This window comes from Xenopus laevis, chromosome 3S (assembly GCF_017654675.1).
Source record: "Xenopus laevis strain J_2021 chromosome 3S, Xenopus_laevis_v10.1, whole genome shotgun sequence".
Taxonomy (NCBI): Eukaryota; Metazoa; Chordata; class Amphibia; order Anura; family Pipidae; genus Xenopus; species Xenopus laevis.
In genome coordinates, this window is record NC_054376.1 from 49,539,863 (window position 1) to 49,560,620 (window position 20,758).

At 36.3% G+C, this 20,758-nt stretch overlaps 1 protein-coding gene across 5 annotated transcripts in view; it reads right to left on the reverse strand.

Moving 5' to 3' along the window:
• Nucleotides 1–20,758, reverse strand: part of trpm7.S (transient receptor potential cation channel subfamily M member 7 S homeolog) — a 60,742-nt gene that overhangs the window by 25,267 nt on the left and 14,717 nt on the right. For 3 of the 5 annotated variants that reach the window (XM_018255397.2, XM_018255398.2, XM_018255395.2), the window contains exons 2-21: nt 16,073–16,152; nt 14,548–14,586; nt 13,982–14,180; nt 13,267–13,480; nt 12,538–12,662; nt 12,131–12,302; nt 11,784–11,958; nt 10,760–10,883; nt 10,186–10,258; nt 8,958–9,058; nt 8,418–8,552; nt 8,162–8,215; nt 7,615–7,755; nt 7,154–7,288; nt 5,364–5,644; nt 4,401–4,629; nt 3,343–3,498; nt 2,396–2,539; nt 1,530–1,658; nt 690–989 (exon numbers count right to left, since the gene is read on the reverse strand). In XM_018255397.2, coding sequence (XP_018110886.1) covers nt 690–989; nt 1,530–1,658; nt 2,396–2,539; nt 3,343–3,498; nt 4,401–4,629; nt 5,364–5,644; nt 7,154–7,288; nt 7,615–7,755; nt 8,162–8,215; nt 8,418–8,552; nt 8,958–9,058; nt 10,186–10,258; nt 10,760–10,883; nt 11,784–11,958; nt 12,131–12,302; nt 12,538–12,662; nt 13,267–13,480; nt 13,982–14,180; nt 14,548–14,586; nt 16,073–16,152 — 3,006 coding nt within the window. Of the gene's footprint in view, nt 1–689; nt 990–1,529; nt 1,659–2,395; nt 2,540–3,342; nt 3,499–4,400; nt 4,630–5,363; nt 5,645–7,153; nt 7,289–7,614; nt 7,756–8,161; nt 8,216–8,417; nt 8,553–8,957; nt 9,059–10,185; nt 10,259–10,759; nt 10,884–11,783; nt 11,959–12,130; nt 12,303–12,537; nt 12,663–13,266; nt 13,481–13,981; nt 14,181–14,547; nt 14,587–16,072; nt 16,159–20,758 lie in introns of those variants that run through there. The other 2 variants (XM_018255396.2, XM_041588280.1) reach the window with 2 other exon arrangements.

A 20,758-nucleotide genomic window follows, 5' to 3' on the forward strand; every position in this document is an offset into this window, starting at 1 on the left:
AATTAATAATTATAGCAAGCAGGCAAGAGCCATTTTGTGGACACTGTTATTAAGACAAGCCTTGCATCATCTCAGAATCTTGTTTGTGCACCAGAATGGGGGACCTGATGTCCATTCCCATTGCCCTGGCTACACAATTAAATGGTGAAGAGAACAGGGGGAATGTGGGAAGGGCAGTTACATCTAGGAAGTGCAAAATGGAAAGTGAAAGTAATTGCCTGCCCCGCCTCTATGCCTAAGGCATAAAGGAGGGGCAGGCAATATTGGATTGACAGCTGAGATTTTTAAACAAGTTTAAAACAGCTATGAATGCTTAAATAAAAAATAATAATTTGGGTTTCATGTTTAATTTGAAAAGTACATTTATTATACAGCTTTTAATGTCTGGGTGACAGATCCACTTAAATGATTTACAGAAAATGGACCTAGCCTGATTTGCAGCCTCCTTCATGGCTAAAGGCCCACAAATCTCTCCATTAGGCCTCCCTGTAATTGTGAAGCTTAGGTTAAAAAGGATTTTTAAACATATTAAAGGACATTTGTTTGTGTTAGTTTGCCTCTGGGGAAGTAAATCAAACATAAAACGTAGATCTTTATCTTTGAGGAAAACGTGATAGTTGGAGAAGAAATAGATCAGCTCTTCCATAATTCAGCCTGAGGTAATACACTTATTAGTAATAAGAACTTACCATTTTTCCTATCATCATAACATAAGGTCCAGCCTGCTGATTAACAGCCAGAAAATCCAGTAACCTGACATACCAAAAAATGATATTGAGACAATATGTAAGTCTCCCAGCCAATGAAATGCTTTCAAGGTATTTATAATCATCTTTCAACTGGTCTTCAGGCATATCTCGATATGCCCCAAGCCTTAGTCCACATCCGATGAAGAAGGTAATGATGGCAATTGTGTCGGTAATGTTAAAATAATCTCCAAACCACACCTTAACTTTCTGATTTATTTTACCAGCCTCTGACATAAAGATCTGATAATAGAAGAAAAAAATAATTAGCATATTTTCCAATGCTAAGGTACCCATGCTTACATAGCTACAAAATTCCTGGGCGATAAAAGACTTGAAATAGCCGTTTGTGGCTCATTTCTTAAAGGTGAACTAAAGTTTAATTAAGAAGTAGACTAGAAGTGTTGTACATTATGTTTTGGGCTTCTGTACCAGCCCAAGGCAACTACAGTTCTTTAGCAGTAAAAATCTGTGTCTCCAAAGATGCCCCAGTAGCTCCCCATCTTCTTTTCTGCTGATTCACTGCACATGCTCTGTGCTGCGGTCACTTACTGAGCTTAGGGACCAACTCAAATATACAGTGCACATAGAATATAAATGTCACAATATAAGGCCGATTAGTAATTAATACAGATAATACATGGCAGCACAAAAACCAGTGCAACTAGCATCAGAATTTAATAATTGGCCTTGTAAAATCAGATTATATTACAGGCCAACCTCATTTTCTGCTTGATAATGTGTGCAATTCTCTTACTGCAAAGAAACATTAAATATACTAACCTCTCGAATTTTCTCAACAGCAGAAGTAAAAATATAAGATATCACAATCCATTCCTGAACTGAAGGCAATGATTCCATTTTGACAAGAACAACAAATGTGAAAAGCATAAGGAATCCTAGATAGGCCAGCTAAAAAGAACAAAATAAGAAAACTGTAATAAGGCTTTCTGGATCACAACTTTCCTGCTCAACAGTGGCAGCCGCAAGACATAAAATATCGGAGCTGGGCCAAGTAGCATTTGCACTCAGAATATACTTAGTCTGGTGAACCCCAACTATCACTTATTACGCATTATAAAGAAAACAACAATAGGGCTGGGACACAGTGCCTTTAATTCCCATTTGTATATGTCTATTGCATATTAACACATAAAACACAGCCATAACTGACTTGGTTTCTGGCAGAAAACAATATAGTTGTGATAAATCTAGGTTTGTAAGACGTGATTGTTGCAAGTCTTATATCTTGACCTACTTGGGCAGATGTAAGTTGCTGATTCAGCCTCTAGAGCCCAACTGCCAAATTCGTACCCTATAACTGGCAGGTTTAAAATTTCTCTACAGGTCTGGATCAGCCTCCATTCTTATCTAATCTTTGTCCCAAGGGCCAAATGATCTGAGCAGCCAGATTTGGCCCAGCACGTATGTGATCAAATTTGCCAAAGATCCACCTGTTTGGCAATCTCACCAAACAAGCAGATTTTAATGTGTACGGCCTACTTTATCTGTGCTCAGATACTATGCCACATATCTTAATCCATAGATGTTTGACAACTCTAGATTACATATCTATCTCGATTTTATCCTGATTAACACTTTACTGTGCAAATGACTGCATTGGAGGTCAAGTTTTCATAAGTACTCACTGTGTTAAACCAAAATTTCACAATTGGAGCGTGATAAAATGCATAAAATTTCTGTGTAATTGGAAGTTTCCGTGGTTTAGCCTGGGTCTCAATTTCATGCTTTACATCCATAGTATCAAAAGGCCGAACCTCCCTGAATACATTCTGAAATAGAAAAGATACAATATTCATCTGGTTAAGAATGATTGATTTTCACAGCAAAAAAAGAAACACACACATTTTAACGGATGTATAAAACCAAGTAGCTTATATTCTAAGGATAATATCTGCAGTAACTAATAGTTATACACTTACAACACATTCTGAATGAACGGGTAAAGAATACAGAAAATATATGTTTTACTGGTGACTGGTATGTCATTTGATTTGTTTTCCCAGTAACAGATGTATGCCTCTAGGATTAGATTTACAACACACACTGTAAAAGCAATAAAGCTTGACAGTTGTAAAAGACGTTTGGATAGACCTACAATTTTATTATCCTTTCACAGTAGCTATGGTGTATATGGGGTTTGAAACAGTTTTTTGTTTTAACTAGGATAACCCAAGGGTGACTATATTATCCAATAGTAACAGTAATAGGATAGTAGCCTATCGTAATAGATGTGGAACAGCCTACTGAAATCCTGTGAGATGTGCCATCCGTAGGAAGGGTATGGACATCTGTAAGCCTAAGGATGGGTGAGGAGTTGTCCCTGTGAGGACTATAACTGTTTCCCTTCAGTCTATGGAATTATGCACTTCATCCACATAAGCCCAACTAAATGTGCTAAAGTCTAAAAAGGTTAAAGTAATTATTTTTATAGGTTTATCTTTTTCAGTATTATACATTGGTGCCACACTCAAATTAAATGTATTATGCTCCTGGCATCCAAATAATTTCTTACCACTAGATCTAATCATAAACCGCATGTGATTTGCAAAATTTGTACAAGACCTTAATTTACCATGGCTATGTTTTCTGGTAAATTCTGAAAGTTGTTTTCACTGTCATCCATTGCCATCTGAAGAGCATCTTGAGACTGAGGTATATGAGCCATTTCTGCCTTGGTTTTATATTCAAGCATAAGGATTGTAGGTGGAACCAAAATGCTTAAAATCACCTGAAATGCAGTGTAAAGAGAAGTTAGCCAAAGATATGCACACACGGAATAATGTACCAGCTGTTGTAGAAATATAAGGATATTAGATGTCACTGATGAGTTCCATAACCATAAAAAGCAATAGGCCCAATGTGCCTTTATACAGGTCATAGAACTTCAAGGTGACTTCTATATTTCTCATATATTACAGGGGGTATATTATTTTATAATAAACTTAGTGAGTCATATAGCACAAATTATATCACTAAGCACAAATGATAAATGAGGATATCACAAAGTACCATTTATAAGAATATATTTTACAGGATATGCATATGACTAAAATAAATGGAGCAATTGTAGGACTAAGTTCTATTATTTAAAACCCCCAAGTTCCAAGCATTCCAAATCATTTATTGCATTGCTCTATTTAGCTTTTTATCCAGCAGCACTTCAGTTTGGGATTTCAGCAGCTATCTATCAGATATGCTGGAAGGGTCTGAATAAAAAAAAAGTTAAGTAAAACAACTAACAATAAAACTGCAGCCTTACAGAGACCATACAGTTCAAATTGCAAGCTAAAAAGATTATGAAAAATAATTCATACATTTTAAAATTAAAGATCAATTAAAAAGCGGTTAACAGTATAGTGTTATTTTGCTAAACATTAACTTAAAGATGAATTAGAATGCTCAGGACCTGAGGTTTTCCAGATTTAATCATGTAAACATTAAATAAACCCAATAGGCTGTTTCTTCTTCCAATAAGGATTAATTATATCTTAGTTGGGATCAAATACAAGGTACTGTTTTCTTATTACAGAGAAAAAGGAAATAATTCTGGATTATTCTGAGAAAATGGAGAAAACCTTTCCATAATTCGGCATTTGCCGAACGAACCACAGCAATATTTATGCAAATTACCTTATACCAGGAGTTTTTTCGCATATTTAACCTTCCCATCCACATATCAGAAAGCAGCATTTGGGTACAAGTGTGAGCAACTAATGGGCGGAGTCGAGAGGATACAGCAAGCTTTAAGCAGGTAGAGTTGCTCCAGTTTTTTAGCTCATAGGTAAGAAGCTTCATTGCCATGGTTTCATCTTGTCTGAATGCCTGATCTAAGAGGTCAACAGCCAGCTGTCCAAATTCACTGTTAAAACCAAAGATAATTTAATACAGGATTACAATATTACAATACAGACTCATGGAAAGCATTTATAGGGTAGTGAAGTACATCTTTATTGGTATAATAGCACAAGGGCATTCTGATCACCATGAAAACAGCACCTGTCCACTGGCAGCCACTTCATATTCATTTGAATGGGAAATGTGCTGCGACTTATGCATATTTGGCATCATACACATGACAATAGTTGGTTGCCTTAAAAGGATTGGCTCCATTGTACATTTTGACTGTGAGTTTCTTGCTACCCTAACTCTTATTTGATTGAAACATGGATCGTGGTTCACACAGATTTGCTGAAGATTTCATTTGCATGAAAATACTAAGCTATCTGGGTCAAGCTTATAGGAGATGTCCACCTTTCTGCTGTCCTACCAAAACAAAGTTAACAAGAGATAAGAAACCTTATGAGGCAGAAAAATATATTAACTGAATTTAGAAATAGCAATATGTGAAATATAAACCATCTAATCGAATTACAATAACAGGGGGTAATTATTATACAGTACCCCATTAAGGTAAAAGAAGGAGTGTGGATAGATCAGCTCAAACTACTAGGTGGTGGGACTGTGTTATGAAAGTACGTTTTTCACAGCGTTTAGTTCCTTCCCTTTATATGGAATAGTGCAGACAATTTTCAGGAGACGGTTCTGTGTTTATTCTATAGTGACTGAAATACAGACAAGATCCAATAGAGATACCTTGAATGCTCCTTAAATTCTTCGGCAATCTCATCCACAACATCACTTTGTTTTGCTTCATATGCCATGGTCCGACACAATTTGCATGCAACCAATGCTTTTGCCATGGATTCCTCTCCATGTTGCCAAAAGAAAAGTGACATTTTTTGCCTCTTCATTAGCACAGACCAAACCAACAGTTCATTGAAAGGATATTGAAATCGTTTCATTTCAGGGTCATCAATATCAACAATTTCTTCTTTGGTATTTTTCTTTTTACTATCATCTGCAGAGACATCCTGCTGGAAAAAAGCATTATGACTGGCTGAATGAGATCTTCACTACATAATTACATTATATAGAAAATACATACACAGAACATAGACAGACAAGTTATTAACATGTTATTAACATTCAAAACACATGTTAAACATGCTCCATTTACATATACACAAATTGGAAAATGGCTCTTTGGCTGGTTACTAACCTGCTAGCAACCCACCACAGATGGTTAACCAATTTCATGAATGGATCCACTTATAGAAGCAAAAATATAGACAAAATGCAGTAGGTAGAAGATATTATAATGAAGTCGCCAATGTTTATAGCCATTATTTGTGTTGCCCAAGCCATTTCCTATAGATTGCTTCTGCAAAAGCACCCCCCCAAAAAAATACCATGCCGTTGCAGGTAAGAAATAATCATGGGGGGGGAGGTGCCAAAATGTTAGCCCCCCAGTGATTCTAATTGCTTACCTGATACCAGGTAAGCTCCTGAAGTGTACCAACCCTCAGTTATTACTTAAGAAACACCTAGCCCACCATCTTCTTCTGCATCATCTTCTACATTCTAGTAGGGTGTAGAGTCAAAAGCCAAAATTTGAAACAAAAAGATGGATTTTCATATGCAAACTGGCCAGGCAAATCAGAAGATCTAAGAAGTAGAAGATTGTGTTGTGGTGTTCCTACAGAAGTACCCGGGAACAATGCCATTTACTGCAAACAGGAATACCGGTGGTCTGGGGTATCAGGTAAGTAATTATAATCACTATGGCCAGGTCTGGAATGAGATTCAAAATAGGCCCTGGGTAAACAGAGGCACATACAACCCACACAGGGGTCCATACAGCCCACAACAGCCCAATAAGTCACTGTCTATGGCAACTTACAGCAGCCCCACTGGCATTTGCCAGAACCCACAGATTACCAGTCTGGCCCTGACTATGGCTTGCCTTACATTAAGCATCTCCCAGTAATTAAACTTTTCTCATCAACTATACGGCAGCTTACCCTATACTTGCATAAATTAATATAAGTTAAAAATTTTCCAAGCACTCAAAGGTCTCACAACAATTTCTCAGTGTAAATCAAAGAAGCTTATTTTGATAGGCGCATTGCTCCTACATGTCCTTTACCCTTACAAATAACTGCCTGTCATTAAAGGGGTCCGCCACCTAAACTCTTTTGTGTAATTTTATTCAACTTTCCAACATGCATTCATTAGACATTTCCGAGGGTTATTTGTAAATGTAATTTCTATTGAAAGCAGTTTCTGCCTGGCTTTTATCTGTACGACTTGCTCCAACTCGTGACATAATGTTGCAAACAGCTGAATAAAAAGCTCTGACTGCTGTTATATTGTTTAAAGAATCAGTCCCATAGTAGATCAAGGTATAAACTGCAATTTCATTCACAAATTACTTTTAAACCATTAAAATAGTTATTACTATTTTACTATTACTATGTTATTATTATAACTAAAGTTTTTTTTTGTGGATGTCCTCCTTTACTCCTTTAGGAGTGCTCACATACCTTTAGCTTGTAAGGCTGTGCTGTTTTGATGAACTGATTATGTCTCATTTTCTCTTTTTTGTCAGCCCTGTTTCCAAATGATTCGTGATTTTTCCTCATCTGTGGTGTATTGCTTGAAGTGTTTCTTCCAGATCTCTGAAGAAAAACGTGAGAAGTATGAAAATCTTGAGTGAATCTACTCTATTCAATTCCTTTGGGTTTCTTCATGAGACATTTTGACTTGCCTGTACACTTAGCAGTTGCCTGAATCTTACAAAACATTCAGATTTCAGATGTAATTAGAACTGTGCAGGTGAAAATCAGTTTAAAAATTCAGTGTCTTGAGTTCTTCCCTGTATCAAGTTATAGTATACCACACAGCAAAATATAATGATTTTCAAGCTACTGCAAGACCATAAATGGTAGATCATCATCTTCATCCTATAAAAGTCTATAAATTATCTCCTCAACGACTTACGTACCCGATTGCCACCTTGTATATTGTTGTAAATAATTCGAAAGCGTTTCCTTGTATAAATGCATCTGTATGTTCCACCCATCAAGAACTCAATAACAAGTCCAACATCAATCAATGTAATTTTATACCCTGGAGGAAGATTTCCCTAAAAATTGAAAACCAAGTTTATAGTGTTGCAAAGTAATGTAATTCAGATAGACAGTAACAACAAAACCAAGCAGAATAATAACTTATAACAGGAGTTACTGCCATGTAATGAAAAGAGACAAGTCACTGTAAATATTTCTTTCATTCACTTTATGAAAGACAAATCTGATATATTCATGGTATATTTGTATTTATTCAAAAGCTATCCATCATGTAAACATTGAAAATATATTTTATTATAATGATACGCATGCCAGAAAAAGGAAATGTATCCCAAACTTGGTAACCCTTGGTTAAAAAAAATGCTGTGTACATGACAAATGCAGTAATGTGTTTCCATGCATTAAATGAGGAGAAATAAAAAAAAAGTTATGAAATAGAGTTTCATTTTTGTTTTACTTTACCTGTTTTACATCTCGGACTAGGTGAAACAGAGTTGGGTTAGTAGGACCTTGTTTCTTTAAATGGAAAAAATAGAAAAGATATTTTTGTAAATAGGGTCATGACTTGAGTTAATACATGATGATTCTTTGGATATTCATGGATATATTAACATTTAAAACAGGTTACCAATTATGTGTAGCTATGAATGAGAATATGTTGGTAAGAGTGTATTAAGAATGTCTATAAACAGAAAAATGTTGCTCCCATCTAACTTACGGTATTATACAGCTCTTCCAAACGGGGGATTGTTAGGAATTTGTGCATGCTGACCCCATTTTCTATAAGAAGCTTGACAAATGCAACTCTGTCCATTACAAGTGCATCCAGCATGGCTTTTTCCAGGGACCCAACCTAAGTATAGAAGAGTGACTGTAATTACTTGTCTTATTTCCAGACACATATGGTTATCAAAATACACTGTACTGTTTTTTTTTTTTAGACTCAAATACAGAGATAGCACCAGCAAAACAAACGCGCTTTCTATTTTTCATGTTAGATGAAGTTGCCAAAGTACTGGTCAAACAACTGCATTTACAAATCAATAAATAAATCGCTGATATTGTGCACCAAACACAACATTGCTTATTTACTGCACTCTGCATTTTTGCATCATACAAATGACAATTAGGTGACTGCACTACTGTACATTTTTTGTTAGAAAATGAGCCCTGCATGCTCTGTTAAATCATTTAAACATAAAAGTCTCCAAAGCAAACAGAGTCTCAATGTTAATGTTAAGTCAAAATGAAAACTTACCAGCCATTGTTGTCCATAGACAAAAACATGGTTTTTAGCAATGTCAACTCTGTCCCATGCCAGTGTAAGCACTAACTGGTCCAAAGCAGAAGCATTTGTGCCTTTTCAAACATAACATAAAGAGAAATAAATTAACTGCACATTTCAATCATATTTTACTGCTTATTTCTGTATTCTTAACAGCAGACAGAGGGCATTACCAGTTTGTGCTCCAGTTTTTGTGTTATGTTGTGCTTGATTACAGATTTGCTTACCGGTATTTTATTTAAAACCATCTTTTGCACTGAATAATGGGCTCGGTTTCTCAAAGTTAGCTATTACACTGATAAATATTATTTGTGCATAATCATCACTCCTAGTGGCTCTGTAGATTTTTTTTTTTACCTGAAAGTAAGCAGCTGATATACAAACTTTAGCTTTTGGTGCTGCTTAGCCACAAATAGAAAAAAAGCAAGCAAATAAAGTGTTCAGTTTTTATATATTTGGAGCCAGAACACTTGTTTTTGAAGCGCAACTCCATAGTTCATTGACAAGCTTCCTATACAACAGAAATATAGAAGATGGAGAAAAAAAAGAAACAAATGCAATGCAAATGGTAAAACTCTGGATGACTATTCATGGTGTTCGTATCCTACAATATTTTGTGACATGCACACGGGGAGGTACATTTATCAAGAGTCGAATTTTGAATTCATGTGAGTTTTTTTAAAACTCCCTTAAATTCGAATGAATTCGAAATTCGACTAGGCGAAATGTATTATTAAAATCTAATTTTTAAAACTCAAATGAATTTAAATGACCTGAAAATTTGAAACAAATTAGATTCTAATTCGATCAAACTCGATTCAGGTTTTTTTCTCCAAGAAAAACTAACGTCAGGAAGGCTGCAAACATTTGCAAATCGATCCCTGGACCTCTCCCATTGACTTAAAACAGTAATTGGCAGGTTTTAGGTGGCAAATAGCTGAATTAGAATTCTTAAAGGGCCAGAGTATCGAAAATCTAGTGACATTTAAAAAAAAAAAAAACTCGAATCAAGTTTGGATAATTGCCTAGTTGAATTTGACAGTTTTGACCATAAAAAAAAATGTGAAAATTCGAATTTGAATCGCAAATTTGCCCCATACTGTAAAAGGTAACGTATCTACAAAATGTTTCTCTTCAGCTGTAAATTACAAACACCATCAAATATTACACACGCAAAAAAAAAAAACAGTTGCCATCTCACCTTTTAGCAGTGCTGTAAGTATTGCAACATCAATGTCCTGGTGCTCATCTGATCCAACGTGAAATACTGTTATCTGTGGGGAAAACTTGTGTGTGAGTTGTACATAAACAACCAAAAATATAGGACTCACAATGTATCTACACAGTAGATGTTCCACAGATTCTAGATATGTATGCTGTGTCTAAGGCCTACGACACAAGGGGGAGATTTGTCACCCACTGGAAATTTATACTATCCACGTACAACAGATCTCCCAATAAAACCTTTATATTGATGTCAGTGGTAATTTCTGGTGCTAAAACATAAAATGTGTAACCCCTGGTTTCGGTAAATACATTATTCATGTGTTTTAGTATTGGGGATTCCCACTGACACCAAACAGCTGAAAGCTTCACTCTTTGGGGCCAGAGATAGATAAAGCATGTCTGCAGTTATAATGACATTAGCCAAATTAAAGAAAGGAAGCAGAAGTTAGAGTTTAAAGTGTCATATCTCCTGGTGTGCATCGAACACTGCATTTACATAAAACTCATTCAAAAATATTGATGCCACTGTAAAACGTTTTGTCACTTACAAGTTCTTTGCTTTTCATGCACTCCATTGTGGTCTGAAAAAGATGGATGGCTTCAGACTGGCTGAAGTTAAAAGTCTTCTTGATGGTGGAAATGATTTCTAAATCAGCCCCTTCTGGTAAGGTTCTAAAAGCAGAAACCCCAAATCACTTTTGAAGCAAATGAATATGCAGCCTGCCTCTGAAGTCAGGAAGAAGAAAATGAGATCTCTGCCCAAAAACTGTTGTTTGCATAATAAAAGAAACATTCTAAGCAACTTATACATTAAACCTTTTTTGATAATTTTAATGTTGTACATTTGTAAATGTAAATATAATTTCAGTTGAAAGCAGTCTTGTCTTTTCAAATTCCCTCCTCTCTCTGAAAACTTATATGACTGCAATATTCTATTGGTGGTCAGCTCCAGTAGCATATTCAGGTGCGGTGCTGTCCTAGGCACTGGAACTGCGAGGGAACCCCTACCCCATCCCACCCCCAAACCTCTGCTGCCAGATTTGATAGGAAGGCATATGGCAGCAGGGGAGGTGGGTTGGAGTCAAAGTTTTTTTTTTTACCATATAAGCATCCAAGGACCGCCCCCTTAAAGCGGTCACCCAAGCACAGGCCCTTGAGTGCCTATTTGGTGAATAGGCCCCTGGCCATCTCTTCTTTCACAATGGCTTGCAAGTTCTATGATTAACAGATCTGAGGAGAAAAATAGATATGTGCAAAAAAAATGTTGGCACTGGTGTCTTGGCTGGAGGAGAGTTAATTTTTGATACATTGCTTCTGAAGTCAGGCAAATTTAGAAGGCAGAAAAAGACAGAAACTGCTTTCAATTGCAATTTCATTTAAAATTATCCTTCATATCACGGAATATATAAAAATTGCAATGTGACTTCAAATTACATTTGAAAACACAAAAATATACACCATTTAAATGTAATAGTCCAAAAAGTGGATAGGTAGCAGTACTCTACAGGCTGACAATTTCAGAAATACAAATCAGATGTTGATGGATAAAGTAGGAAAAAAATGAATCATTACCCTCCCTCTTCGGTTTGTTTGTGTACATAAGCCAGTATGTCTGCAGCTCTCCCAGTGCCTTCGCACACAACAACTGGCACAGGTGGACTTTCTTGAAGATATTCCAGAACAGTGAGGATGACATTGGGACCTCCTTCAAATATCAAAGCCACTACTGGGACTCCCTGGCCAATTCCTACAACCAAGAAAAACCCAAAGGATATTGTGGATAGGATACCATTTTAAATGTGTCCAAACATCCTACTACAATAAGCACAAAAAGTTAAAATGGAAAGAACACAATATTGCTAACTTAATTATGCATAGACCTTTTAACTTACAATATTACATTTTGTATAATGACTTACGTGCATGGATGCGTTGCAAATTAATTGTTTTTTCCAATTCCCTTCTTAAATGGACTTCAGCGCCATATTTTCCAACTGTTCCATCATCCACAAGTATGAAATGTGAATGGAGATTGTTCAAAACATTGAGTTTACTCAGTGGGTTTAAGAGAGTCTGATATGGAGCCATCACCTAAACAAGATGAGAGATTTGTTTTTTTTATTATTTGTGTCCCCCCCAATGGAACAGACAACCTAGTACATTTACTTATTCAAAATGTTTGCTTGCATGTTCGTTATAAATAGACTGACCATGTATCACACAAGATATCCCACTCCATGAAAGCAAAGTACATTAAAATTTGAGGAATCCTTCATAAAAGAAGAGATACAATAATCAGTTTTCCAGTACACATTGTTTCACTTACATCTCTTCCAACAAGATCATTGCGGTTTTCAATTACTCCCCATGGAGCAATGCCAATGGTGCAAATCTTTCGGGATGACCTTGATGCATGTTCTTTAAGTGCATCTCCAACATGTTTAGCTACCCCTGTTTTTAAAATGGACATACACAAACAACAGAAGGGTTAAGAATAGTGTTATTTGTACAGTAAGACAAATAACTAGCAATTTTGTTAATCTCGGAAATAGACTGCATACCTTGCTGACACAAACTGTTTTCTTTAACACATACCTATTGTGCATACAGGGGGTGGTTAAGATGTTTCTTACAACAGAAAAGCTAGGGCAGTAAGTCAAACACTACTAATATTCAGAAATACATGACTATAAGGGGAGGCTCAAATGTTGACTGCATACAACATGGCAACCATACTAAGTAAACGTGAATACAGGGGGTAATTGACAAATAGCTGGGAGGTCGCAGACTGTTTCTAGTGGCAGAATTAAAGCAACCTCAGAAACGCTGCAATTCTCATAGATACCTAGCTTTAGTTAAAATTTATGAATATACCAGATCAATAGTGATCTGTTCACATAGAGCAAGTTGCAACCCCCCCCCCCAAAAAAATACTTATTTAAGTAAATGAGAAACATTATTAATGCAGTCCCGTCTCCAAATAATCTTTGTTTGTGTAAGATATTACAATAAATCCATTTGTCATTAGGCTCAACAAACAAAACTTCTGACTTACCAGCATTAACTCCACCAGTTAAAATCCAGGCTCCTGTGGTCACTGCAGCTTTAATGAGACCTTTACCAATTAACTGCTTGATACGGGGATGAAGTTCAAATTTTTGCATTCCACCATGAACTGAGATGACAAGTTTTGGCAACTCCATCTGCCATTCCTTTAGCATCAGTTGTAAAATAGCCTCAGGCTTGGAGTCATAAGATAACCTCACATACTAGCAATAAAAAAAAAAAAAGTAATGATAAATCTTTAATGTCTCTATCTTTTGAAAGAGGGTGTTAAGGTGGCCAAACACGTAGAGATCCGCTCGTTTGGCCATGTCGCCAAATGAGCGGATCTCTTCCCGATATGCCCACATTGAAGTGGGAGATATCGGGCTTATCTGATCGTTGGTCCTAGGGCCCAACGATCGGATGAGAATGGATCCGATACGGGCGGTCGGATCGCGGGACCACATACACGCATAGATGGGATATACATGACATAGCACAGAGCACACAATACTATAACTTCAATAGCTAATATATCTCATAGATATATTTGAAATGATAGAGCTAAAATTGGTGCAACTCTTTAAGTCACTGAAAGCAGAAAATTTGAGTTTGCAGCTTCTCCTATATGCTAAGCTTACTAGCACGTCTTATAAGTATTGCACTCATGTATCTGTACATTATAATTTTACTTGGAAATACAAGGACTGATTTAACCTTAATACCTTTGCTCTATACGAATGTGAGCCACCTTGAAAATTTATGACACCATAGGCATCTGTTGGACTTTCTTCTGTGTGTTTTTCTACTGACCATTCTTCTAACTCTTCATTGACCTGTTCACCTTGTTTTACATCGGAGTACTTTGTAGCAACACTTGCAGTGAAACAAGCGTGTTGTCTGACCAGGCGGCCACAGCAACATCTGTTGAAGACAGTAAACATGGTTAAGCATTCCAATGTTTAACAGTATTATGGCTATTTTCTTTGGTTTCTATAATGCTGGCAGTGATATATATGCATACATACATACAGAGCCCCTACCCCAATTTACAGTCCCTTATCACATACATCAATGTTATCATTAGCCAATTAAACCTGAATGCATGATTTTGAAGTGTGGGAAAAATTAAATGAATTTTATGAATACATTTCGACAAGTCGAATTTATGGGAGTTTAAAAAAACTCACATGAATTCGAAATTCAACCCTTGATAAATGTGCCTCCAAATGTATGTATTTTTATAAATGTAGCTCATAGCAAAATAATAGAGATAAGTCAGCTAACAAACCTCACAAGTTGCTGGCAAATCTGGCATCCTGGAAGGCATCTAATGGGGAAATTAAAAAAAACAAAAAAACAAGTGATCAGCAAAATCAAATCACAGCAGTTACAATTGTATTTGCTTCACTGTGTTAAGCCAAGTGTTTAAAAAAGTGAAAGAGATTAACTTGTATAGTTTGTTTCATGTCTCAGATAGCTCACTCTTTCCAGTATAACAAGGGCACACCTTTCTATGTAACATGGTTTTAATCTGTTATTCCCACATGTTTAGCTGAGGGATCCCATTAAGACACTTGATGCATTAATTGTGTTCAAGGGTGGCATATGGCCTGGGATACAGATGGCTTTATTTCTCCTTTATGAAGAGAGTCAGATTATGTCTAAATTAGAATCATACACACTAAACTTTCATTTCAGGTGATGTGGAAGGTTAAGCAACTTTCCTATTACTCATTTGCAAATTTTCCACTCATTTCATGGTGCAGTAACAGATCTAAATGTGTACACAAATAGAATCTATGGAGAGATCGTTGTCTGAACAGAGCGTGTTCAAATGCTACAAGCAGTGGATTGAGTGTAACTTCCATTTAGAAACTTAAGCTTCACATTTCCATATCCTTTTTAGAATACCTTGTTTTGTCTATGTCAAAAATCACTTTCCTCATTAAAGGGGTGGCTCATCTTCAAGTTAACTTTTAGTATGTTATAGAATAGCCAAGCAACTTTTCAATTGGTTTTCATTATTTATTTTTTATAGTTTTTGCATGAATTGCCCTCTCTTTTCTGACTCTCTCCAGGGTCACTGACCCCATTTAAACTACACATATTCTGAAAGGCTACAAATATATTGTTACTGCTATTTAGGATTACTCATCTATTTATTCATATTCCAGTCTCTCATTTAAATCAATGCATGGTTACTATCATTATTTGGACCTTAGCAATCAGATAGCTGAAATTGCAAACTGTAGAGCTTCTGATCAAAAATCTAAATAACTGAAAAACCACAACTAATAAAAAAAGAAAACCAAATCGCAAATTGTCTCAAAATATCACTCTCTACATCATACTAAAGGTTAATTTAAAGGTGAACAACCCCTTTAAGGCACAGCACAATTTTAAGTGTATTTTTTCAGTGTGTAAAATGTATTCATTCTTTAACATATACCATGACATATACCATGAATAGATATTTATCTATATTAATCTACATGCAGTAAACACTAAAAAAAGGGACTAATAACAGGTAAAGGTGTTTGTGCATGGCTGTTTTCTGCTGGATGGCAGAAGCAAAAATATGCATCGTGTGCCATAGCACTTAATGTATAATACTAATACTAAAGGATCTTGGTTTTCAAATTTAATGTGTACTTGTTTCCATGTCAGCAAAGCCTAGGCATGTATTTTATTTTTAACTAAATGCAACATCAAAGGGTAGGGATTAATTGCACTGGAAGCATCTCATTATGGCCTCCCCAAAATAACACACAGGAAAACACGAGTTGGTGTGACTTATTAATATTGTAACTTACCTGTGTGGATCTTTTGAGCTTGGAATTATGTAGGTACATTCCCTCTTGGTGAAAGAATTTTCTATCCAAGATTTCTGGGACTGCATAAATAATCATGGGGTTATTGAAAGTGAAGCTTTTCTTATACTTTGACAAATAACTCACTGAAATTGTGCTTTTTAATTTAATCTATATGTCGTATCAACTGAGCCCAACTAATGCACGCCTTGTAGCGTGTTTCATTAGCCTTTTTTTAAATTAGACTTAATTCGAGGCAGTTTTTTGGAATATGCAATGACACAAGGTAGTCAAGAGTCATGCACCCAGATGCAGCAATAGGATCAGAAGCATAGCAAAAGAAAACAATATTAACTGGGCAACCTCCGCCTCATCCCTGCCCATTTCCTCTCTATGTACATTCTGCTTAAAATGCAGGTCAAACCTGAGATTGACATTTAATTGAATTGGTGTTGAACAATAACCCCTGCACTTTGCATGTAGCTATAATTCATATATAACATAAAACAGCACATATTTAAAAACACTATTGAAATAAATACTTTTCATGAAAAAAATAATTTTTCAAATAATATCGGTCACTGGATAATACCATATTGGTGGAAATACCAGTATAGAAATCCAGAAAACAAGAACTAATATGAGGTGCGTAGGACAACTTCGGAAAGCAATATAAAGTCATACCAATAGCAGCAATAGTGAGAGAAGGCTATGCTAAAAAATAATTGTCCTTGGAAATGTTTTATAATGGTTATTGAAAAAATGTATTCAATGTCAACATTCCTGAAGCCAAAATGGAAACAACTATAACCTCTAAATGGCCAAAACAAATTTGGAATGAACATGTAAACGGTATGGATAAGACTTCAGGGGACATAAATCTTTAACACAAGTGATGGTTCATTCATATATTGCTGAAAAACTCCTGCATACACCAACATGTTTTAAAGTAAACTTTTGCCTAATGAAAGAAAATTACATTCTAAGAAACCTTTCCACATTCAATAATAAAAAAAAAATTCTTTTCTGTGCCTTTCTGTGCTGCTGGTTATGTCTCTTGAAACAATGGAACAAAAGCCACATGCAAGCTTCTTAAACTTCACACAGTGCTATTTGTAGTCTGGGTTTTGATGCAGTTACAAAACACCAGAAAATACCTTGCCAAAGACAATATTGGGAATTGCTTCAGCTAAAACACTCAAATTGCATAATAGCTCGGAAGTGCAAATGAAGGCATTGTGGAGCAATTATGAAATTGAGTGTTTCAGCATAAACAATTTCCGGTATTGTCTACGCTCAGCAAGGTATTTTCTGGTGTTTTAGAGCCTCAACAAAACATAGGCTACAAATAGCACCGTTTGTCATTGCCCTTAAGTGGTTATTCACCTTTCTAAAACTTTTTCCAGTTAATTTGTTTTCAGATTGTTCACCATAAACAAAGACTTTTTTCAATAGCTTTCTATCTTTTATTTTTTACCGTTTCCCCAATGTAAGCTTAAAGTTTAATGTTCATGTCTCTAGTGCAGGCATGTCCAAAGTCCAGCCCGAGGGCCAATTGCGGCCCTTTTTCAAATTTACACTGGCCCGCAGCCTCCGTCATAAAATGAATAATAATGCGGCCCATCAGCACAGTGCAATCAGGATCATTCACTTCCGGAGATGGAATCGCGTAGCAATAGACACGTACTGGCATGTAATGACACGTCGCTCTCACATACTTCTTTAATTTACTGTACTGGCACGTCAGAATGTCTATGGACACCTTCAGCCCTATGGCACGTCAGAATGTCTATGGACACCTTCAGCCCTAAAGAAGTATGCGAGAGCGGCGTGTCACTACATGCCAGTACGTGTCTATTGCCAACACTTTCAGCATACACGCATCTCTGGGAGTGAATGATCTTAATCGCAAGATAACTACCTCAGAAGGGTTAGTGATGTCCAGGCTGAATAGATGGCCCCCACAAATTTTCACCTCACCAAATCTGGCCCTTGTTGGAAAAAGTTTGGACACCCCTGCTCTAGTGTATCAGTCTGGCAGCTCAGTGATCCAGGAACAGTCTGAAGGTTAAAATTTGCTACATTTAGTTGATACATCTCTCAGCAGTATCTTGGGTATATTAGCAAGTATTGTATCAATTCTAACAGCTGCCTTTAATGAAACTCAGGGATTCTGCTCAGCAGGGACAAAGGTAACAAATGTATCAACTAAATGTATCAATTTAGATACAGTGGTGGCAGGCGTGGCTACTGGGGGAGATTAGTCGCCCAGCAACAAATCGCCTTTTCTTCAGGCGACTAATCTCCCCTAAATGCCTTCCCGCTGGCTAGAATGTAAATCGCCGACAGGATGGCACTCTGAACGCTTCATTTTCTGATTCACCCGAAGTTGACTCACGAGGAAACTTCAGGCAACTTCAGAAAGCATTTAGGGAAGATTAGTTGCCTGAAGAAGAGGCGATTTGTTGCTGGGCGGTTAATATCTCCAGTAGCCTCATGTGCCACCACCCTAAAATTCGGCGACCCCTCCCAGAGCTGCTTTAGATGGTCAAAAATGAAAGTTTACACTTCAATATTAGATAAACGCTCACATATAGAAAATAGAAAGTCATTGGAAAAAGTCTTTATTTCTGGTGATCTATCTGAAACCAAATGAACTGAAAAAAAAGTGTTTGAAGGTGAACAACCCCTTTAACAGATCTGCTAATGATATTGCTTCTGCTACACATTCATAAACCAACTTTGCATTACTGAAGCAAGGCTTACAATCTAGACAGAAATTTAAATGTTAGCAAGAACATAGGTTTACAAACATAAAACAAAAAAAGCATATGTGTAATTAAGAAACCATACATAATGTGAATCATGTGATCACAATCTTGGCACCTGGCTAGATTCCATTGGACAAATAGAAAATTCAATGTCACTACAGTAGATTAAGATTTTGTCAAATTATAAGATAAAAAGATCCTCCCACAGTTACCTACTTGTATGACATAACTTCATATTATACAATATTTAATCCGGTGCTGTTCTATTTCTTGTCACATTTGAATACATACACAGATTCTTTGAAAGAGCAGAGCAGTAAACATCATGGCACACAGGGAATTTTTCTGTAACATTTTTTTCAAGCAGTTCCCACTGAACGCAATGGGAGGCAGCAGTGGGTAACATCAGGTTGCAGACAGGTAATCACCCAAGAAATAAATGTAATGTGACATTAAAATGAAGGGTAATGTCTTATGTGACAGGAGCACACAGTATATCTCTAGAATTCATGCTCTAGATCATTATTTGTTGTTCGCCAGAGAGAGCAAACAAGGAAATGGATGTGTCGATATAAACATAAAGTCAAAATAACTTCTCAAAGTAAAGCATTTCTCCCAAGACTTCCTTATACTGTATATTATTACCAATTGTTTTTAGACAAAAGTAAATACTTTTTACTCTAAAATATATATGGCATATTTAGATTGTTGCCCCTGTGAATGAACGGCATAGAAATCATCCATTATAAAGAGTTTCATACCTTTTTTTAGATAAGGTAAAAATGAAGGTACAATATTTTAAGTCCAGCCTAATACCATGATTTTCTGCATTATTTTACACAACCTCAGATCTTGTGTAGCAATGGCACTCTATCAGGTTGTGTAGAAGTGCTGTACAAAGCATCCAAACTCATTGCTTTATATTACACAGCTTTTTTCAGGCTTCTACCTCTTTTTATGCCAAAATGTTACACCCTGCTACATGTACACATATAATCACTACACACCTCTATAAATACATAGGAGTTTACTGAATGTACTGTGGTGATGGAAATAACTCTAAAGATCTGCACAAGCTTAATTCCAGACCCAAACTTACATAAGGCCTTTTTCAATTATGTTACATAACAGTGTGGGATCTATAAACCAGAAGCTTGTTATCCAGAAATATCCAACAATATATATTGAAATGCCATTTGCTGTCATGGGGAAAAAAATTGTTTCAAAATGCAGTTACTAATGCTGCTCCAGCAGAATTCTGCGCTGAAATCTGTTTCTCAAAAGAGCAAACAGATTTTTTTTTTTATATTTAATTTTGAAATCTGACATGGGGCTAGACATATTGTCAGTTTCCCAGCTTCCCCCAGTCATGTGACTTGTGCTCTGATAAACTTCAGTCATTCTTTACTGCTGTACTGCAAGTTGGAGTGATATCACCCCCCCAGCAGCTTAACAACAGAACAATGGGAAGGCAACCAGAAAGCAGCTCCCTAACACAAGATAACAGCTGCCTGATCTAAGAACATCACTCAACAGTAAAATTCAGGTCCCACTGTGACACATTCAGTTACATTGAGTAGGAGAAACAACAGCCTGCCAAAAAGCAGTTCCATCCTAAAGTGCTGGCTCTTTCTGAAAGCACATGACCATGCAAAATAACCTGAGATGACTGCCTACACACCAATATTACAACTAAAAAAAATACACTTGCTGGTTCAGGAATGAAATTTTATACTGTAGAGTGAATTATTTGCAGTGTATACAGTGCAATTAAGACAGAATCCCTTTAAACCAAATTCTGCTTAATTACAATTCAATTTGTCTCTGCAATAATAATGCCACAGTCTGCTAGAGTGAAATTCCACCACTGTCCATTCATTTCTATTGGATTTTGAAAGGATGAACTTTCACCCATTGA